At 41.0% G+C, this 10,090-nt stretch overlaps 1 protein-coding gene across 2 annotated transcripts in view; it reads left to right on the top strand.

The window, feature by feature from the left end:
* Positions 1–252: 252 nt before the first annotated feature.
* The window catches only part of STXBP1 (syntaxin binding protein 1), an 86,782-nt gene continuing 76,944 nt past the window's right edge, over positions 253–10,090 (top strand). Inside the window, exon 1 of one of the 2 annotated variants that reach the window (XM_043982692.1) lies at positions 253–449. In XM_043982692.1, coding sequence (XP_043838627.1) covers positions 413–449 — 37 coding nt within the window. In that variant the 5' untranslated portion in view covers positions 253–412. The remainder of the gene's footprint in view (positions 450–10,090) is intronic. The other variant, XM_043982693.1, reaches the window with a different exon arrangement.

Genomic DNA, 10,090 nt, shown 5'->3' with positions numbered 1-10,090 from the left:
TAGGGTCGGGGAGAGCCAGAGTACCCCTCCCAGATTCAGGCCCAAGGTCCAGGTAGCCTCACGCGGGGGTCAGGTCCGGGGCGCGTGCCCCTCTCGGGGATCCGCCCCCGCCTCCGCCTCCGCGCGGCCCCCCCCCGCCCCCTCCTCCCCCGCCTCCCCGGTGGTGGGCTGAGCCGCATCCCCCGGCTCTTGGGCTCAGAGCGGCGCGCTGATTGGCTGGGAGGGGCGCGGGTGACGCGCGTGGCGTCGCCTCCCCTGCGCGCGCCGAGCCTGCCGGGCGGCACTGGCGCCTCAGTCAGCTGAGCGCGCCGCCAGAGTAGGAGTCATCGTCGCTGCAGCTATCGCTGCTGCTAGAACCGTGTGAAGAGGGGACCCAGGCTGCCGGCTCCCCACTGCCCCCCAGCTCCCCGCCATGGCCCCCATTGGACTCAAAGCGGTGGTCGGAGAAAGTAAGAGTCCCCGCCTCCCCCTTCTTCCCCATCGATGTCCGAGACAGGTCGGGGGTGCTGAAGGGTGGGAGGGATCGCTTTTCCTTCCCTTCTTAACGGGACCGGGGTTGGGGGACCGAAGGAGGGGGTCAGTCCGCAGAGCCGGGGGCGGGGGGCGCGCTCCTCGGATGCTGCGCGGTGGGCACTGCGGCTGCGCCGGCCCGCCTCCCCCCCCGACCCCCCTTTTCTAAAGATGGGACTGTCGGAGAGGAGCGCGGGGGTAGAATTTGAGGGGGGGCGGGGGCGACCCTCGGAGCAGCCACCGAACCCCGAAACCTGAGATGTTTGCTTAGCAGCGGCTCCTACCAGCCCTGCTGTGCTGCTGGGTCTGGCCAGAGCGATGGGTGGTGCTTAGCAGGGAGCGTCCCCGTTATAAAACTGCCCGCGGCTGGGATGGCCGTAAATAGAGGTGGCTGGTCTCTACGGGAGAAAACCCTGCGATCAGCCCCTCCCCTCCTCGCCCCACTCGTGTCCGTGTCTGTGCTGCCCTGGGGAAGAGAGACCTTTTCACTCTAAATCCTATGATCCCTGTGAACCAAGCTTTCCTGGGAACAGCATCTTTCCTCGCTCTCTTCTCCCCCCCCCCGCCCCCCTCCCATTCGTATCTGTTTCTCCACAACCTCTCCTGGGATCCGCCCTACCCCGTCCATTCGTGTCTGTGTCAGCGATTCCCAGGGAGAGAAGTCTCTTCTATCCGAGCTTTGCTCGGATTGACACCATCCCCCCTCCCCCCTTTCGCCCCCTCCCAATCTCCCTCCCAGCCTCCTAACACTGTTTGCCATCTCCTTGGGAGAAAATCCTCTAATCTGAGCTCTTCTAAGATGAACCGCTTTTCCCTCTATTCCCTCCCCCCTGCTTGCTTAAAAAAAATTGTGGAAGAATCGTGATCGGAGAAATCACAGTCGCATCCTCCCCCTCTTTCCCTTTCCACTGGTCTGGGGCATTTGAGCCTGCCGTTATCTCTGCCCAGGGCTGCAGAGGGAACCACCTGGGATTAGCACAACGGAGAAACAGGGGAAAAAAGCCTTTTCCCCACACCATTAGGCCCTCTCTTCATATTTATGTATCTTTGTTTCAAGGAAAACACCTTTGGGTTTCCCACTCTTAATTAGCTCAAGGAGGAGAGGAGCAGGAAGGTTCTTTTTGGTGGCTTTTTCTTGCAGTGCTGACTGGAGGATCTGCAGTCTGCAGTCTCTCAGGTCAGAGAACTGAACTATACACTGAAGCAAACCACAGCTCTGGGGAAGAAATTAATTTCTGTATTATAGACATTTCATTGATTATTTGGTAGAACTTTTTAGTAATTAGGGGCTGTGTGTACTTGGTGATATGTGGCATCGGAAAGCAGTTCTGCAAGGCAAAGTATCGTGGTGATAAATATTTTAAAGGTGTGGAAAAATAGGTTTGGGGGAGCATTTTGGTAGTTTTGATAGTGGATAAAGGGTTATGTTGTGTCTGAAACATTTATTGTGCAGAGAAATTGAATCTGTGCTTTATCTTTGTAAAGAAAAAAGATAAAAAATGGTGGAAATCTAATGTTTCCTTTCTAATGATTCTCTCCATATGTGGTCCCCTCATTTTAAATGCATACCCAACACAGTAGATTTTTGTTTTATTCTCGATTTTCTTTAATTTATACAGTAAATACTTCCACAGAATATTGTCATGCTCTACCTTACTTAAATTACCATATTTTCTTCTGAGAAAAATGTGAATGAAAGACAAACTGAACATTAAAAATGGCCATTACGGTCAATATCTTTTCTTTCCCTCTTACTCTTCTTCTCCCCCTTTAAATCCAAGATTGTATGTATAGGCATACTCTATTAAGTTTATTTTTGTAAAAATATAACATTAGGGGCAGCTAGGTGGCGCAGTGGATAGAGCACTGGCCTTGGATTCAGGAGTACCTGAGTTCAAATCCGACCTCAGACACTTGACACTTAAACTAGCTGTGTGACCCTGGGCAAGTCAACTCATTGCCCTGAAAAAATTAAAATAGATATAACTTAGAGCTGGGAGGGACCTTTTGAAGAGCATGTAGTCCATTCTCTCATTTTATAATTGAGATAAACAGGTCCACGGAGGTGAAGTGATTTGCCTAAATGTGCAACTATGTAAATGCTAGTAAATTTCAACATTGGCCAAAAATATCACCTTCCTCTGGGATTCCATAGATGAATTAAAGCTATATGCACTACTTCTGTATTTTCTTTTAAAAATTTTGTTTAAGAAATAATACAAGGTACAACTATAATATGTTTTTGCATTTAATTCATTTACTTTTCAGTGTTGATGTTCTATACTGTAGTTTGCTAAGACCAATTAAAGCAACTTTTGCATCCCTTTAACTAGAGGGTTCATCAGTCATGGCTTCCATATGCTTCTTCATAATTTTATGTTTAGCCCTTGAAGCAATTGTGAAGAAAAAATTGCCAATAAAGCCAAACAATTTTTTTCAGTGCATCGAAATGAATAAAAGTGTTTTGTTTTAATACTAGTGAGTAAATGGATGTATATGCATTTGTTAGTTCTCATCAGATAACAAATGAGTTAGATTTTTTTGTGTGTGTGGGCAATTGGGGTTAAGTGGTCTTGCCCAGGGTCACACTGCTAGTAAGTGTTTAAGTGTCTGACACCGGATTTGAACTTAAGTCCTCCTGAATCCAGGGCCAGTGCTCTATCCACTGCGCCACCTAGCGGCCCCCAATGAGTTAGATTTTGAGTGAACAAATTCTCTTTACCCTGGCTGTTGATGATTCCTGGTAAATTTTGGCTTCTCTTCATGGTCAAGTTGACTACTTATTTTCATTCTAGGAAAGAAAAGTAAAATGATAATAAATACCTAATTAGCAATATTTCTCTGAGATAAGTTTTCTTCTATGGCAGTAGTTTCAGGTGTTATCAACAATTAGTGAAAAACTGACAAAATGAGGGAATGTGCAGTGTGCAGGTAGACTAGAAACTTGGAATACCTGGGTTCCATTCTTAGTTCTACTAACTTGACATAGTAAATTGAGTTTAGAATTTGTAACTAAAGGACATAGGTTTTAATCCTGGTTCTTCTATTCCCTAGCTGTGTGACCTTACACATGTAGATGATGCCCCTATTTGGGTCCCATGTTTCCACATCTGTTAAAATAATATATGGAAAAAAGCACTGGCCCTGGATTCAGGAGGACCTGAGTTCAAATGCCAGCCTCAGATACTTGACCCTTACTAGCTGTGTGACCTTGGGCAAGTCACTTAACCCTCATTGCCCTGCAAAAAAAAAAATAATATAGATTATTGCAAAGGTCATTTTCAGTGTCAAATCTTATGGTCCTGTGAATTAAATGTGTGAGTCATATATTTTTTGGAGGATGTTTTCTCTATAAAACAGATAAGAATCCTTGCAGTTTACCTTATAGGAATAATATGTGAGTAAATGAAAAAAAAAGTTGAAGTTTCTCTGAGAAAGATGTATATTAATAGAAGACATTTTAATTACATTAATGTATCTTGAAGACTGGCAATTATCCCATTTTACCTATTTTTCATGTCAGTGTGTTAGAAGTACATGAGGACCTCAAGGTATGCTTCATCCAACTTATTAATTGATTACGGGAACAGCACTGTAGGGAAAACAATGTTATGGGGCATTTGGTGACTGGTGAGGAACAAGAACTAAAATCGCTAGCATGGAGCCTATGAGGTTACCTCTGGGTTATGGTCAAGTAGTCTTGAAGTCATGGTAAGTGTAGCTAAAATGTATACTTTATGATGATGTATAGATATATACTTTTATTTCATAGTTACTAGTTATATCCCCTTCACATTATATTAGAATCACACTTATTTTTTGTTTGTAACTGAGAAAACATAGTTTTGGAATTCAGATACTGACTGTGTACCTCTTTTAAAGATGGTTAAATATGTAGAACTATAGAGATGAGAGGGAAACTTACCAGCCTCTTCTGCTCTCAGAAAGAGCTAAATCTAATTCTTATTCTTTGTGTTTTTAATAAAAATGTATATGCACTCCAGAAAGAACTATGATCTAAAATATTCTAAGATATACAATTTGCATTGAATGACTATTCTCTTAACGGGTCTATTTTATTAAATTGAAATGCATTAATAATGAGAACTGAAATGTCAACCAACTAAGCTTAAGTTTTACCTGCTTTTTCAAGTTTTTCTGCCTACTTTATTTTCTTCATCCTCTTTTTCATGAGTCTTTTCCTCATGATTATTTCATATTCTGTCCTTTTACATCATCAATCTTGTTTGAAACATAGTCACTGCTGCCTCAGTCCTACAGTATCTTAATTCCCAGTACATTTGAGCATATGCTAAAATATTCTCTATGGGGGGGTCTCATTTTATTTCATATACAATCAATATCATAGTTACTGTGCATTCTGTGCACTCTCTCTTTTTGTATTTCCATATCCCAGTCTATGAGCTGTAAACACCCAAGGGCCTCCCAAGTTGCTGTAAAGGATCCATGAAACCATATGTGAATCTATAAATAAGCAAACATGCCTTTTGTACATAGATAAATGTTTCTTACATATTTGTGTGTTATTTTAAAATGTGCACAAGTTCTTTTGTGATTAATAAAATAAAAATTCATTTAAAAGTGTTAATGAATGTACAGTAACTTTTTGTCATGTATTTTTTCAATGGATACTAATAGTACAACTCCCCTTGAAATTTTTAGACATTAGAAAATATGAGGGGCAGCTAGGTGGCGCAGTGGATAAAGCACCGGCCCTGGATTCAGGAGTACCTGAGTTCAAATCTGGCCTCAGACACTTGACACTTACTAGCTGTGTGACCCTGGGCAAGTCACTTAACCCTCATTGCCCAGCAAAAAAATTAAAAAATTAAAAAAAAATATGAGCAGTCCTCATACTTAAAGATAGGAGAACATCTGTTGTTCTCCTGAGATCTTGGCCATTAAACATTCTACTTTCAGGTGTCATTGTACCTCCTGTGGATGGGTAGTTGGATGGATGGTGGGAGGGACGGACGGAGGGAGGAAGGGAAGGAAGAAGGGAAAGAAGGAGGGAAGGCACTTATTAAATGCCTATTGTGTGTGAGGTATGATGCTAGGTACTTTAAAAATATTATCTCATTTGGTCCTCACAATAACTTGGGGAGGTACATGCTATGATTATCTTCATTTTGCATTTGAAGAAGATGAGGCCAAATGAGGTTTAGAGACTTGCCCAGGGTCATACAGCTAGTAAGTGTCTGAGACAGGATTCGAACTCAGGTCTTCCTGACTCCAGGCTCAGCACTCTCCTCTCCTTAGTTTCCTGGGTGAGCAAACCATATTGTATTCCAAAATGTCTCCTTTAAAATTGAAGCTTCTTTTAATCAGTATTCTTCAAACTTGACTTTGCATGCTTTTCTGTTGTGATTTTATTGGTCTGTGTACAATTCTTGGCTTTTTATGTTGTAGTTTCTAAATTTTAAAAATCTCTTTTTCATGCCCTACCATTCTGAGTTCTTTTTGTTATTGGCTTATTTTTGAAAGATACTGACCTTCCTCTTTGTGAATGTAGGTGAGGAAGAGAAAGCTAATTTTAATCCTGATCATTACCCCATCTTTCCAAAATTTCAATATAAAAGCACAAAGTGCTCATAATTTCCAGGTCTCTTTGGAAGATACTTATGTTCTGCTGCCTTTTAGTTGTATAGATGTCATGATTCCTGAGGGATTAAAATAAATCCCTCTCAACCCAGTTTAAAAGCAATGTCTTTTGTTGTTGTTTTTTTTTGAATAGAATTTTATTTTCCAAAATATATGTAAAAACAAATTTTAACATCAATTAAAAAAAATTGTTCCAACTTCTCTTGCCACCCCCACCCACTAGAACTCAAGCATTTCAAAATAAATTATACATGAGTAGTCATGGAAAACATTCCCACATTAGCTAGGTTGTGAGAAAAAAACAGTCAAAAAACTCCCAAAACTTCAGACTGAGGAATTGTCAAAGGGAAAAAAACATTTTTTTAAATAAATGTGTTTTCCAGGGGCAGCTAGGTGGCGCAGCGGACAGAGCACCGGCCCTGGAACCAGGAGCACCCGAGCCCAAATCCGGCCCCAGACACCCAACACCCACCAGCCGCATGACCCCGGGCAAGCCACCCAACCCCAATTGCCTCACCAAAAAAAAAAAAAAAGAAAAGAAAAAAAATGTGTTTCCATCTATTTTCAGATACTATCATTTCTTTCTCTGTAGATGGGTAAAGCAATGTCTTTTGAAACTTTATATGTAAGTAGTATTTCAGTATGTGTAATGGAAATTGAATGAAAAAATTCACCTTGCATTTATATTACTTTCAATGAGAGCCTCAAAGCATTTTTAAAGCAAGTTCCCTAGGACAAATAAAAAGATAGAGAATCTTTGAAGAAGCAGGTTACCTTTGATTAAAATTTCAGTGGTTTTGTTAGCGGATGTATGCATATACACAGATATGCATATGTACATAATTATTTAACAATTAAAAACAAGAAATGTGTATTAAACATTTTCTGGCTACAGAGAACTGCGATAGGCTTTCAGAGGATGGAAAAGTTTAGATTAGACAAAATTTCTGCTCACAAGAGCTTTCAGTATGGCAGGGTGATGAGCCATAAGCACTGATAAGTGGAAAATACAGTAGTAAATGAGAAGTGCATTAAAGAGTTACTAATAAAAAGCTACCAGAGTTCCAAGGGGGAAGATTGCTAAGTAAGAAATCAGGGGAGGTCTTTCTGGAAGAAGAATCCAGATTGTAGTCTAAAAAATAAGGAATTCAGCAGGCAAAAAAAGAGACTGCTATTAACGTTAGCCACAAAATTTGTTTTGAAGCACCTGGGAGATTTGAAGTTGAGGCTTGGTATTACTTTGGTGTTTTATGTATAAATGCATGGGCTAACATGCATTGAAGGGCTTTGCATGTTGATGTATATTTTAAATGGTTCATCAGGAAAGGTCAGGATGAAGTTTTGTATTAGGGGATTAAAAGCTTACATTTTGATATTTTTTTAGTAAAATTTTACCCTTATTTAGGTCAGGCAGGATTTAGAGGACATTAAATTTCCTAGGTGCAAGTATTATTCTCAGTTAACAGAGACAAAATGAAATACAAGCGATTGTGACTTACCCAATGTCATCAGTGAGTCAGTGGTAGGGCTAGGAATAGAAACCAGAGTGCCTGACTCTGCTCCCTGGATCTCCTTGTTTTGTGTCCAGTGTCCTTTCATTTTCATCATCCTGGTGAAGGTGTTATAACGTAGAACTCAGCCTTATAATAACTTCTATGTTTATGAGACATTAAAATATAACTATGTATATGTATGCTATATGCCATGGTATCTGAAATCATAGAATCTGAGAGTTGGAAAAGAACTCAGCAGCTTTCTGTACAATCCGTACATGAAAGGAATTCTTCAGTACAACATAACCAACTAATGCTGGTCTAGTCTCTGCTTGAAGACCTTCAAGAACGGGAAACCCACTCCTCCCTTGAAGGAGAACCTTCAATCTACGGACAGATATAATTGTTATGAAATTTTTCCTGATATCAAACCTAATTTACCCCTTTGTAACAAATCCATTGCTCTTAGTTCTGCCTTATGGGCCAAACGGAACACTTTGCATTAATTCATATAAGTCTTCCTGGATTTTTCTGAAACTCTCTGTTTCATCATTTCTTACAGAACAATAGTATTCCATCCCCCTCATATACCATAACTTTTTTAGCCTTTCTCCAATTGATGGGAACCTCTTCAGTTTCCATTTTCTTTGCCACCACAAAAAGAGCTGCCATATTTTTAAACATGTGGGTCTCTTTGCTCTCTGTTTTATCTCCTTGGGGTACAATTTAATAGCAGGATCTCTGGGTCAAAGGTTATAAATGGTTTAGTACTATTTTGTGCATTGTTCCAAATTGTTCTTTAGAATGGCGGGACCAGGGGCAGCTAGGTGGCGCAGTGGATAGAGCACCGGCCCTGGAGTCAGGAGTACCTGAGTTCAAATCCGGCCTCAGACACTTAACACTGACTAGCTGTGTGACCCTGGGCAAGTCACTTAACCCCAATTGCCTCACTAAAAAAAAAAAAAATAGAATGGCGGGACCAGTTCACAGCTCCACCAGCATTCAAGTACCTACCAAGTATGATTGTGTCACCATGACTGAGTCTATTTTTGTGTCATAGACCCTTTTGGTAGTCTAATGAAGCCTACAGATCATTTCTCAGAATAATTTTTAAATGTATAACAATTAAATAGGATTATAAAGGAAACCAGTTATATTGAAATATTATCAAAATATTTTAAAAATTAGTTCATAGACCCCAGATTAATACCCCATGCTTTGGAGTAACTTATGGGAAAATGTTTTCAATTTGTTAGAAAGGTAAAATTAAAATTGCAGTTTTAATTTCCTTTTTTTGTTTTTTTTTTTTGTTTGTTTTTGTGGGACAATGGGGGTCGTGACTTGCCCAGGGTCACACAGCTAGTAAGTGTCAAGTATCTGAGGCTGGATTTGAACTCGGGTCCTCCTGAATCCAGGGCCAGTGCTTTATCCACTGTGCCACCTCGCTGCCCCCTTAATTTCCTTTTAAGGATGTACCCCCAATAAGAGTATTTTTAGTGCTTAGATCAATTGATGTAATCCTTGTCTTCATAAATTGGTAAAATATCCTTCATCTAAGCATTTAGTTTGAACATTGTTGTTATTCAGTTGTATTCAGAAGGTGTCCATGACCCCATTTTGGGGTTTGCTTGGTAAAGATACTGGAGCGGTTTGCCATTTCCTTCACCAGCTCATTTTTTTTTTTAAGTGAGGCAATTGGGGTTAAGTGACTTGCCCAGGGTCACACAGCTAGTAAGTGTTAAGTGTCTGAGGCCGGATTTGAACCCAGGTACTCCTGATTCCAGGGCCGGTGCTCTATCCACTGCGCTACCTAGCTGCCCCATCAGCTCATTTTACAGATAAGGAATTGAGGCAAACAAGGTGAAGTGACTTGCTCAGGGTCACACAGCTAGTAAGTGTCTGAGGTCAGATTTGAACTCAGGAAGAGGAGTCTTCCTGATTCCAAGCCCAGTGCTCTATCTGCTGTGCCATGGAGCTGCCCTTAATTTGAACTAAGATGTTTAAAGAACTTGAGTTCTTTTTGCGACTATATTCATTTAACAGGAAGGAGGGTAAGTGGGAAAGAATATGAGGCTAGTATAGGTTGATCATGTCTGCTTTTGACTTGTGGTTTGACTGGCAAATGACTAACCATTTAAATGAGATTTGTACAAGACTTTTTCTTTTCAGTTTCAGGGATGATGAGAAACAATAAAGAGATGTACTTGAAAGCAGTTTGAGATATGTACTCTTGTACGGGTTCAGAGTAGCTCTACTGTAGGAGCCTTTTTTGACCCTTGGAGTGGGGAGGGTTAAGGTAGAAACCTTGGGCTTCATTGGAATCAACAAAACAGTGTGCAAGAGGGTAGCGTTGGTGAGGATTTATAGGATATTGTGCAATTTAATTTGAGTGCTTTGCCAGCTAAGTAATAAATATACTGATCAAGACAGAGGGAAAAGAGGTGGATAGGCTGCACAAATGTGAT

The sequence above is a fragment of the Dromiciops gliroides genome, chromosome 2 (genome assembly GCF_019393635.1).
Source record: "Dromiciops gliroides isolate mDroGli1 chromosome 2, mDroGli1.pri, whole genome shotgun sequence".
Classification (NCBI taxonomy): domain Eukaryota; kingdom Metazoa; phylum Chordata; class Mammalia; order Microbiotheria; family Microbiotheriidae; genus Dromiciops; species Dromiciops gliroides.
Note: the sequence above shows the minus strand (reverse complement) of the source record. Positions and strands in the feature narration are given on the sequence as shown.